At 48.1% G+C, this 11,704-nt stretch overlaps 1 protein-coding gene across 15 annotated transcripts in view; it reads right to left on the bottom strand.

Moving 5' to 3' along the window:
* Window positions 1-2,813: 2,813 nt before the first annotated feature.
* Window positions 2,814-11,704, bottom strand: part of LOC132452079 (aspartyl/asparaginyl beta-hydroxylase-like) — a 41,968-nt gene continuing 33,077 nt past the window's right edge. For all 15 annotated transcript variants that reach the window (XM_060044452.1, XM_060044455.1, XM_060044459.1 and 12 more), the window contains 12 exons: window positions 11,209-11,241; window positions 10,954-11,039; window positions 10,385-10,471; window positions 9,784-9,934; window positions 9,264-9,400; window positions 9,062-9,160; window positions 8,736-8,825; window positions 8,264-8,401; window positions 7,195-7,330; window positions 5,883-5,974; window positions 4,735-4,868; window positions 2,814-4,080 (listed from right to left, as the gene is read on the bottom strand). In XM_060044452.1, coding sequence (XP_059900435.1) covers window positions 3,930-4,080; window positions 4,735-4,868; window positions 5,883-5,974; window positions 7,195-7,330; window positions 8,264-8,401; window positions 8,736-8,825; window positions 9,062-9,160; window positions 9,264-9,400; window positions 9,784-9,934; window positions 10,385-10,471; window positions 10,954-11,039; window positions 11,209-11,241 — 1,334 coding nt within the window. In that variant the 3' untranslated portion in view covers window positions 2,814-3,929. The remainder of the gene's footprint in view (window positions 4,081-4,734; window positions 4,869-5,882; window positions 5,975-7,194; window positions 7,331-8,263; window positions 8,402-8,735; window positions 8,826-9,061; window positions 9,161-9,263; window positions 9,401-9,783; window positions 9,935-10,384; window positions 10,472-10,953; window positions 11,040-11,208; window positions 11,242-11,704) is intronic.

Below are 11,704 nucleotides of genomic sequence, written 5' to 3'. Positions count from 1 at the left end.
AAGTCTCATATCTCCCACATGATGGGTTCCTCTGAAAGAGCTAGTGAAAGGACACCCTGGTCCTAGTCCTCCCTGACACCACCAGTTCCCCCAGAATGGGGGTACCGGCTCAGACTCAGACATCACATGATCACAGAAATCCAAGCAGGACATAACAGGAAAACTAGTGCGATGAGAGAGTTTTCTGAGCAATAAGTATAGTTGGTCTGTTCTAAAACTAGCTTCATGTCAGTGTAGAGAAATGTTTTTGTGAGGCTAATGCTAACGGTAACAGGAAGAATGCATCACAGTTATGGCTCTGTCTCCAATGATGTATCTTCTAACTTAAACATGCCGACAAATAAATGTCAGTATCAAAAGGTTGAATATTTAGAGATACTTTACTTTGGTAGAATATTTTTTTTTCTTTTTTTGTACTTTGAATGTTATTTATTTTATATCTCACCTACAAACAGTAATGATCACTGCTGTGTGATTTACAAGAGAAGTATATACATTTTACTAGGCAGTGTTTCTTTTAAGTTATCTTTTTTGTTATTATGGTGCAGCAGCATGAACAATTGATCAGATATTCTACCAAAGTGGAATATGGCTTCAAGTCTCTTGTGTTGCAGTGTATTTAGCTGGAAGCCCTACATATTAAGAACCGGACACAGAATGCCAATGTACCACTTGGAAATGAAAGTATTTTATTTATGATTGTATATTGTTAATATGACCTGTTATTATTATTGCTACACTGCACAAAATGGAGGATTGCAGAGGTTTGTTCCTTTTGTTAATTCAGATTGAACAGGACGAGCTATTACAATTTTAAATAACTCTCTGTAAGCCTGCTTTAGAAAATCTACAGGGAAACCAAGCTAAAAAAGACCAGCGTCCCAATTAACCATTGGAAACCATTGACGTTGTATCTATTGTATATGTGATTTCACTGAGAGTAACCTACATACCAACCTGGCGGCTCTTTAGAGCGATCAGATTGACCAGCTGCGGTCCACCTTGGTTTTGTGCAGTGTAGACCCTCCTTAGGGCTACACTGACCAGTGATCAGATCTCCACACGACTGTAATGTATTTTCTTTCAATGAATGTATAGAAGTAAACATTTACACCAATCTCTGTGTTATTCCAGCACTGTGTACCTGCACTTGTGTCAGACATGATGTATTTTTGAAATGCAGTATATAGTATTCAAATGATGTGCTATTTAATATCTCCAGGACAAAATTAAAGACTTCAATAAAAAAAGACAAAACCTTATGACAAGGCCTGATTACTAGCTGTGTATTTGTCTCCAGGGTACAGGTTCAATAGAAACAACGCAATAAGGTCAACTGCTTGTGGATTTGGTAAACCAGTATGTGGTCTAAACCGACCGAGCTTTCAAAGAAGACGAGACTCAAACGGTCTAACCTGCAGGAGGGACTTTCCAACATGTGTCCTGACCTACCAACACGTGTCCTGACTTTCCATCATGTGTCCTGACTTTCCAACACATGTATGACACATTCCCAGTAGTTAAATAAAACACATTTTAATTTCCTTCAATAAATGATTCACACATTTTCCATTACAAGTGGACATGATATATATGTGTATGACAGTGGTCGGTCAGCAGCAGTCATTTAGCAGCAGTCAGTCAACAGCGGTGAGTCAGCAGCAGTCAGTCAACAGCGGTGAGTCAGCAGCAGTCAGTCAGCAGCGGTCAGTCAATAGTCAGTGAGTAAACAGTCGTCAGTCAGCAGTGGTCAGTCAGCAGTCGGTCAGTCACCAGCGGTCAGTAAGCAGTGGTCAGTCAGCAGCGGTCAGTCAGCAGTGGTCAGTCAGCAGTGGTCAGTCAGTCAGCAGTGGTCAGTCAGCAGTGATCAGTCAGCCATGGTTGTCAGCAGTGGTCAGTCAGTCAGCAGTGGTCAGTCAGCAGTGGTCAGTCAGCAGTGGTCAGACAGCAGCGGTCAGACAGCAGTGGTCAGTCAGTCAGCAGTGGTCAGTCAGTCAGCAGTGGTCAGTCAGCAGTGGTCAGTCAGCAGTGGTCAGTCAGTCAGCAGTGGTCAGTCAGCAGTGGTCAGTCAGCCGTGGTCAGTCAATCAGAAGTGGTCAGTCAATCAGAAGTGGTCAGTCAGCAGTGGTCAGTCAGCAGTGGTCAGTCAGCCGTGGTCAGTCAGCAGTGGTCAGTCAGCCGTGGTCAGTCAATCAGAAGTGGTCAGTCAGCAGTGGTCTTCAGCCTCTCACTAGAGCTCTTAGGCTGGACCTCACAATTTTCTAAACCAGTTTTGATGTCATGATGAACATAACTGAAGAGACCTACAGTAGGATACGAATGACTACTGGAGAGACCTACAGTAGGATACTTATGAATACAGGAGAGACCAACAGTAGGATACTTATGACTACAGGAGAGACCAACAGTAGGATACTAATCAGTCTGGACAATGATCACATGTAACAAGTGTGATCTGTTTTGTGTTACTTGTCTTATACGTTATGTGTTTGCTGTTTCTTTTTCAATGCTGGCTGTGCATCAAATTGCCCCTCGGGATAATAAAGATACCTCGTAATGCTACAGGAGAAACCTACAGTAGAATACTAAGGATTACAGACCTACAGTACGATACTGATGACTACAGGAGAGACCTACATAAGGATTCTAATGACTATAGGAGAGACCTACAGTAGGAAACTAGTGACTACAGACCTACAGTAATATACTAATGACGACAGTGGGCAGAAGCAAAGAAGCAGACATGTATTAAACTCGACCAAACAGGCATGCACTAACAAACATATTTAAAATTATTAACCAAATACAACATAGACATTCCAAGAAGCGAGTTACCTATTCGTTTTATTCAGCAATTGTAGGATGTGGAGGCGTGTTAAAAAAAACTACAAAGAGCAGTAGAGAGAAATGGACCTTCTTTTGAATTTACAAAATGTACTTGATCATCAGCATACAAAAATATTCGATTTTTGTTAAAAAAATAAAATTGTAGAAAGATTTAGTTTTTTTGTTGATTTTGTTACATATTTGATTCTTTATCTATCTGACGAAGATGTAGTTATTCCTGTTTCTGTGCATGCTATCAAACAAACAATGAGGATTCACTTCAACGCTGCAATATACAGTGAATACTCCTACAGCAGGCCACACAGAGCTCCACAAGACAGCCATTGAGCCACTGATCAGGTCTGTCCTAAACCAGCCGTTGAGTTTAGCGTAGTCAGGGATGTGTTGTCACACTGGGCTGTAGCTTCATTCTAGCCAATTCCCTAGAGGATTGCCTGACGACCGCCCCATCTAACTTCTAACATTTACTTCTTACATTTAGCTTTAAACATTTTCATAACAGTATCATAAGAGCAATGATCCATTGTGTGATTTATATTGGTCTGGCAAGTTCAAATGGTATATGATATTGATTGTCAGTTTTTCTGAATGCTCACAGGTGAACGTATACTTTCATTCAAATATCACAGTGTTTATCCACACACTGAAAGACACAATCCCCTCTGCACACTGAAAACACTGGCCAGACTTCTGAGCCAGGGGGGAGAGCACGAGTTCTGCTGCTCACAGCCAGAGCCAGAGTATTCATTGGTTGAGGATTAAGTCAGGGCTAACAAGGCTTAACAAGGCTTAACGAGGACAGGTGCATGAGGCTTGGGACGTTTCCTAAGGCAAGTTTATAACGTCTCTGTTGAAAACACATTCAATTAGTCATTCATAGCAAAATACTAATATTAAAGTCAATGTGGAGGGACTGGTCAGTGTATCGGCCCCCTCATCACTCCAGACTCAGGTTGGCACTCCGTCGCTTGGTGTCTATATCTGCCAGACTTGGCACAACGTGGTTTGTCTGTCTGTCTTTCCAGGAGGCAACAGAACAAGATGTCTCAGATGGGGGAAAGGCTCTGGCCTCCTGACCCGGTCTAGATGGGGGACAGGGTCTGGCGCTGATGGGCGCTGAGGGCCGGGTGCCACACGTCCACGATGAGGATCAGGCGGTAGCTGGCAGCCTCCTGCCACACCTCGTGCTCAAAGGAGTCGTCAAAGATAAGCACCTTGCCCTCTTCCCACGCCCTGGGACGGAGAAAGGGGGAGGGAGAGGGGGAGAGAGAGGCTGTTAATATGGAGGGAGAGACAATACGGCTGGATGGAGGAGACGATCAGCTGGAGTTGGACAAGGGAGAGGAGGGAATAGGAAAGGGGACAGTGAATGAGCGGAGGATGAGACCATGAAGGAAAGAAAGGACAGGAGGAAGCAGAAAGGAAAGGAGGTCAGGGTGTGTGACGTACAGAAGAGTGCAGATAGAGGAGAGGGCACGGGCGGACAGCGGGAGGAGCTGAAAGGAGCACAAAAGAAGAAAAAACAGGAAAGAAAAAGAGTGGAAGAAGATGAGAAAGGAGGAGGAGATAAGGTGAGAGGAGGAGACGAGGAGAGAGGAGATGAAGAGAGAGGAGATGACGAGAAAGAAGAGAGAGGAGGAGATGAGGAGTGAGGAGATGAAGAGAGGAAGAGAGCGGCAGAGATGAGGAAAGAGGAGATGAAGAGAGAGGAGGATACGAGGAAATGAGGAGAGAGGAGATGAAGAGAGAAGGAGAAGACGATAGAGGAGATGAGGAGAGAGGAGATGAGAGAGGGGAAGTTCAGGTGAGAGAAGATGAAGAGAGATGAGGAGATGAGAGAGGATGAGAGATGAAGAGATGAGAGTGGAGGAGAGAGGAACACGGTACCTGGTCTGGTTGGTGCAGCGGATCCTGCAGCCCTCCTCAGGGACCACTAGCCCCAGGTGCATCCTCAGCCTGCAGTTGGTGGGCCCGGTGTGGGGCCACACGTGGGTCCCAGGCTGCATCACCGAGAACTTGATCTGCACCCACACACACACGCACAAACACACACACACACACGCGCACAAGCATGCACACGCAGTTTGACAGAAATGATTGACGTGGTCTAAATTCCCACCACACACTTAGTGTCAGAAGTGGAATCGCTGCTCTCCTCGAGGACCTCCGAGCCACACGTCGAGTGACTGATCATCCCTGCAGGTTACAGAGAGGAGACGGTGGGGCTCGAGCGGGACTCCGGGAGAGTGGGCAATCCACCCACTATTTAACAAAACACTCTAATATGGGTAACGGTCAGAATAGAAGTGAGTTGCCTAAAATAAACGCAACAAGGTTAATTGCCGAACGGGAAGAATTGGGTTTGCCGGTGCCCTGTGCACTTACATGCAGGTCCAGAACATCAGCGATCTGAAGGTGTGTCGGTTAAGGGTAAAAGGATCAAACTGAGAAGTCACTGTTACGTCTCCCCACACTGCAATTGTCAATGATCAAATCAAATAATGTACTTAAATGACAGTTTCCTGTATTCTCATCAGGTAGAAGAATACATGAGGAATCTCTGCTCCCTCGTGAACGGTATACCCCAGGCACAAAGGTCATCGCTATATAACATTATATAACGCTAGAAACAGGTAGGGTGGCTAGACAGTGCAAGGAATAGGAGACAGAGATAACATGATGCAGGGGAAGCAACATATGAATTTTTCCATCACACATCATGTGTGGAGCAGAGCTGTTCTCAGCATTTCTGAGACCTGTGCCACTGTAAAAGAAGTCCTTGCTTTTGCCAATGCATTGGACTTCTCCTTGCGAAGCTAATAGAGAGAAGTGGGGCGAACTCCCATCTGAGGCCTCGGATTATTCAGTTTGTTGTATGCTTTTTTATGTTTACTACTCAAATAACTAGCCTAATTGTTATAAGTTTGGAGGACTTTTTAGTCTTTAACAGTTTGGACAGTATTTACAGTGTATTACAGTTTATTTTGTGCAGTGAGTGTGTATACGTGTGTGTGTGTGTGTGTGTGTGTGTGTACCTGTCCTCTCTTGCAGTTTGTAGCTTCAGGGAATCGCTCCAACAAGGAGCAGGTTTTGGGGACACTGCGGCATGCGTCTCCAGCCTTCCTCCCTGCACACACTCTCCTTACATTGATACAGAAACACACACACGTGCAACGTGTGTGTGTATGCGTATCATTGGATAGGTCGACTGTTTACGTATTTATGTCGACCTTTGTTGGTCCAGCCATTGTGAAGGGTTTTAAGTGTGTGAGTGTGTGAGTGAGTGAGTGAGTGAGTGAGTGAGTGAGTGAGTGAGTGAGTGAGTGAGTGAGTGTGTGAGTGTGTGAGTGTGTGTGTGTGTGTGTGTGTGTGTGTGTGTGTGTGTGTGTGTGTGTGTGTGTGAGTGAGTGAGTGAGAGAGAGAGAGAGATGATAGGAGGAAAATAACAGAATGGGTGTGTGCCTCTGAGTGTGTGTGTGTCTTTGTGTGTTTGCATGCGTGTGAGTCTGCATGTGTGTGTGAATGTTTGTCCCCTGTGGGTGACTGTGTACGTGTACGTCTGAATGTGTGGGTGTGCGAATGTGTTTGTGTGTGTGTGTATCTGAATGTGCGTGAGTGTGTGTTTCTGTGTTTCTGAATGTGTGTGTGTGTGTGTGTCTGAATGCGTGTGCGTGTTTGGTGTGTGTGTGTGTATCTGAATGAGTGCGTGTGTGTCTGAATGCGTGTGCGTGTTTGGTGTGTGTGTGTGTGTGTGTGTGAGAGAGTAAGAGTGAGACTGAGATTGAAAGTGAGAGAGAGAGTGAGATAGAGAGAGTCTGAGTGTGTGTGCGTGTCTTTGTGTGTTAGCATGAGTGTGTGTCTGCATGTGCGTGTGAGTGTTTGTGTGTTTGTGTGCGTGTGTGTCTGAGTGCGTGAGTGTGTGTGTGTGTCTGATTCTGTGTGTGCGTGTTTGTCCTAATGTGCGTGTGTGTGTGTGTGTGTGTGTCTGAATGTGCATGCTTGTGTGTGCGTCTGAGTGAGTGCGTGTATGTGTGTCTGAATGTGCGTGTATGTGTGACTCTGAAAGTGCGTGTGCTTGTGTGCGAACGTGTGTGTGTCTGAATGTGTGTGTGTGTGTGTGTGTGTGCTTGTGTCTGAATGTGCATGTGCGTGGGTTTGTGTGTGCGTGCTTGCGTCTGAATGTGAGTGTGAGCATGGGTGTGCGTCTGCATGTTTGCGTGTGTGTGTGTGCATGTGTGTGCGTCTGTGGTTGTGTGTTTATGTGCGTGCTTGTGTGTGTGTATGTTTCTGAATGTGTGCGTGTGTGTGTGTCTGAATGCATGTGTGCGTATGTGTGTGCGCGCGCACCTTGCTGCCACAGAGTGTACTGGCCCCACTCCCCTCTCTCCCGCAGGTTCTCCTCCTCCGGCATGAACAGGCCGGTCTTCAGGTCCAGCACCGCCAGCACCTCCTCCCGGATGGCCTTCCAGCCGCGCTCCAGAGCCTGACAAACACACACACATGTCTACACACACTCCACACAGGCCTGCCCCACCCTCACCTTCACGCTGGAGAAGAGCTGAGTCTGAACCCCCTCCTAGTACACAACCAGCACCATTTCCCACAAAAAAAATGTTGGTAGATGTGAGAGATCAGACGGACAGGAGGGCCATGAAACCAGCATTATACACTACATACACATGATATACACTTCTATACCAATATGTGGTAGTGCTACATGCTTGTTCTTGCCTTGTTCCTGCACCCAATCATCACAATCACCTCCTGGAGATGGAGCATCGTGGGTGTGAGTTGCTGACTGGCTCTACCTGATTGTTGGCGCCGCCCCCACTCATATAAAGCTGAGTGGAAGATGGCGGCTTACTATCTCTCTCTCTCATCTTGAGCACAGACAGTGGCACACCTTTACCTTCTGTTACCTATTTGTTAACATTGTTAAATACGTTACATTTGTTTTTACCGTGCTGGTTACTTTCTGAACCTTACGGTTAGGATCAGTAAGGTAGCCACATAGCTTCCCCGGAAGACGCACTGTTATATATGTCTGCTCCACGAGTTGTGCGTCGGGCCCGGCAGAGAGGGAAGCTGCACCTCCCAGCTAGTCAGCGTGAGGTTTTTCCTTTATACTTTTCCTTTACCTTCATGTGGCAACCACCTTGGCTTTTCTGCTGACACTGTTTTTGCTGTAACTTGTTTCAGTTGCGTGAAACTGTAAGATCAGTGTTCCAACCAGTAAAAACATTGCTTTTCCCCGCAAACCCTGTCGTCAGAGTCTTTATGTTGGGTTGTCCAAATCTGCTGATAAATGTATCTTGGACACCGTAACACATACACTTATATACATACACTTTCACTAAATCATACATCTCACTAAGACAGAGAGAGACAGAGACAGAGAGACAGACAGAAAGAATACCTTGACCAGGTCTGTGTAGCCAGTCTCTTGGGGGGTCCACCAGGGCTGGGCCTGCAGTCCGTCCACATTGTACAGAGACCTCTGCCACACAGATGCAAAATGGCCCCGCTGGTGTCCCAGTTCATACCAGTGGTAAGCCTGCAGAGAGACGGGTCATAAGTGGCCCACACTGGTCACATGCTCCAGGGTCGAGGTGACTATAATTGTGTTGTTGTATGCTTTCATACCAGGAAAGCATTTGGAATTGAGAGTAAGCATGTATATTGCCCATGGCAAGAATGAGAGACTAAGGGAGAGAGGAGTATGGAATGAAAAGACAGGGAACGAGAGAATGAGAGAAGGGAGAGCGTCCATAAAGCAGCCCACCTCGAATGGGAGCACTCTGGCCTAAAGCTCAGTGGAGCAGAGCAACTCTGAGTCAATCACATCTGCTGAAGGAGGAGGTGTGTGTGTGTGTCGGTGTGTGTCCTACACTGTCGTCTCCTACTCTCTGCAACGCGTCCCCAAGGTGGAAGTAAAAGCGTCCGTCATCTGTTCCTGGAGCTCCAGACTCCAACCCTCCCTGGAGAAGAAGAAGTAATGAGAGAGAGAGAAAGCGTGCGAATGGGACAGAGAGTGAGAGGGATAAAGACACACACACACAGAGAAAGCGTGCGAATGGGAGAGAGAGAGAGAGAGAGAGAGAGAGAGAGAGAGAGAGAGAGAGAGAGAGAGAGAGAGAGAGAGAGAGAGAGAGAGAGAGAGAGAGAGAGAATATGTCTCAATATTTCTTCTTTGGTGTTAGAAAGAAACGTGAACCTTCAGGTACGGGATGCTCTCTGCGATCTGGTTCTCCGACTTGAGGATGAAGCCGTAGTGAACCATGGCGAAGCCGTCGCCAGGGGCAACAGCCAGGACCTGGTGGGGGACGAATGAGGGAGAGGATCATTCTCCAGCAGCTCTCACTCTAAGTAGTAACCCTTTAAACTCTTTTATAATTAACACTGATCAGGGGTCAGACCTCCTCATATACTCTCTTGGCCCCCTTGTTGTCCCCAATAAGAAGGTGGGCCACCCCCAGGTCGTTCTTCAGACCCAGGTCCTCCGGGAACACCTCCACCAGCCTCTCCAGTGTCAGGAGAGCACCCCGGTTCCTGCCTGGGTGGAGGAGACAGGGAGGGAGGGGGGGAGGGAGACAGGGGGGAGGGAGCAAGGGGGAGGGAGGCAGGAGGGAGGGAGGAAGGGGGAGGGAGGGAGACGGGGGGGAGGGAGCGAGACAGGGGAGAGGAAGGAGGGAGGGAGGGGAGAGGGAGGCAGGAGGGAGGGAGGAAGGGGGAAAGAGACGGGGGGGAGGGAGGAGGGGGAGGCAGGAGGGAGGGGGGGGCAGGGAGGGAAGAGGAAGGAAGGGAGGGGGCGAGACAGCATCGGGAATAAAGAATAAGTTAAAGACAGAAGACCATTTGAAAACAACATATTGATTTGGTTTAAGTTAACTTCATGCCCCCCCTCCCCCCACCCCACCCCCGCCCCCGCCCCACTACCGAGGAACTGCTGCCTCTCCGCCCGCCTCTTCAGCGTGACCCTGATGAGGTCAGGGGTCGCAGAGGGCAGCTCCGAGGCCTCTCTGTAGCTGTTGATGGCTCTCTGGAGCAGATCGTTGCTGCGCTGCTTCTCTGCCACGTCGTCCTCCGCCTGCACAAACACACACACACACGCACACACAGAGACATGTACACACAGAGAAACGCACACACACACACACACAGACAGAGACACGCACATACAGACGCACACACACAGACACGCACGCACAGAAAGAGACACGCACAAACACACACACACAGACACGCACACACACACACACACACACAGACACGTACATGCACACAAACACACAAACACACAGACAAGCAGACACACACATACATACACACACACACACACACACACACACACACACACACACACACACACACACACACACATACCAACCCATAGGGACCCACACCATTACATAGAAACACACACACACATATAGACACACACAAGCAAGCATACAAGCACAAAAAGGAAGAACAACATTTCAATGAATGAGGAGGATAGGCAGACGTTGGACAGTATGTAACAGACAGAGGGCCATACCTGAGCTTTCCCGTAGCGCGCCCGCGGGCTCTGGGGGAACCTCTGGACCAGGGCCTCGAAGCTCTTCAGCGCCTCCTCCACCTTCCCCTGGAGACCCCACATCGGCCGGGTGAGACAGACCCCCACACCGGATGCTTGGACAGACCCACACGGGACGTCGAGACAGACCCCCACACAGGACGGTTGAGACAGACCCCCACACGGGACGGGTGAAAAAGACCCCAACTCGGGACGGGTGATACAGACCCCAAACGAGACTGGTGAGACAGACCCCCACACGGGACGACGAGACAGACCCACACCAGACGGGTGAGACAGACCCCCACACGGGATGAGTGAGACAGACCCACACCAGACGGGTGAGACAGACCCCCACACGGGACGACGAGACAGACCCACACGGGACGGGTGAGACAGACCCCCACACGGGACGACGAGACAGACCCACACGGGACGGGTGAGACAGACCCCCACACGGGACGACGAGACAGACCCACATGGGACGGGTGAGTCGGGCAGAGACACACAGGGTGAAATTAGACGGGCAGGGAGAGGTTGCAGCATGTTACCTTTTTGCGTAGCTTTTCTGCGGCGTCGATCTCCACCTTGATGGTCTTATCTAACTTATTCAGCAGCTTGGGCTTACTCTTCTTAGCTGAGAGAGACAGAGAGTGAGAAGACAGAGGGAGAGAGACAGAGAGACAGAGACAGAGACAGAGACAGAGACAGAGACAGAGCGAGAGAGAGGGAGATGGCAGTTCAGTTTAAACTGAAATTATTTTGAATCCATCTTTGAGTGCTTGCATTAAAAATTAGTCTCTTACTTTTCTCTTTTACCTTCTGGTCCGACCGGCTCTCTGTGCAAGAAAACAGATGTCTCATTACAATGTACTCATCCAAAACCACTTCTACCAGGCTAACCTCTATATTCACTGGGCGAAAGACATCCAATATATAATTTACCTCCCTCCACCACTAGAAGAAGGTTTTCTATTCCAGATTTTTTTTCTTTAATGTGGAGAATGAAATTAGTCACTTGAGCACTAACCCTGGTACACATTGAAACACGTCGCCCTTTGCAGCGCCTGACATGGATATTGCACTTGGCCCTAACCCTAACTCTTAACATCTGGATCCATGTCCCAGGTTGCTATGCTTGCCCTTACCCTAACTCTTAACATCTGGATACATGTCCCAGAATATGGTGTTAGCCCTAACCCTAACTAATATGGATCCATGTCCCACTGTCCAAGGGTACGGGGTTTGACCTAATCCTAGAGATAACGTATGATAGAGACAGAGGTACGGTGGAGGAGGAGT

The sequence above is a fragment of the Gadus macrocephalus genome, chromosome 23 (assembly GCF_031168955.1).
Source record: "Gadus macrocephalus chromosome 23, ASM3116895v1".
In the NCBI taxonomy this organism is placed as follows: Eukaryota; Metazoa; Chordata; class Actinopteri; order Gadiformes; family Gadidae; genus Gadus; species Gadus macrocephalus.
The sequence above is the reverse complement of the archived record's forward strand: the minus strand, read 5'-3'. Positions and strand labels throughout refer to the sequence as shown.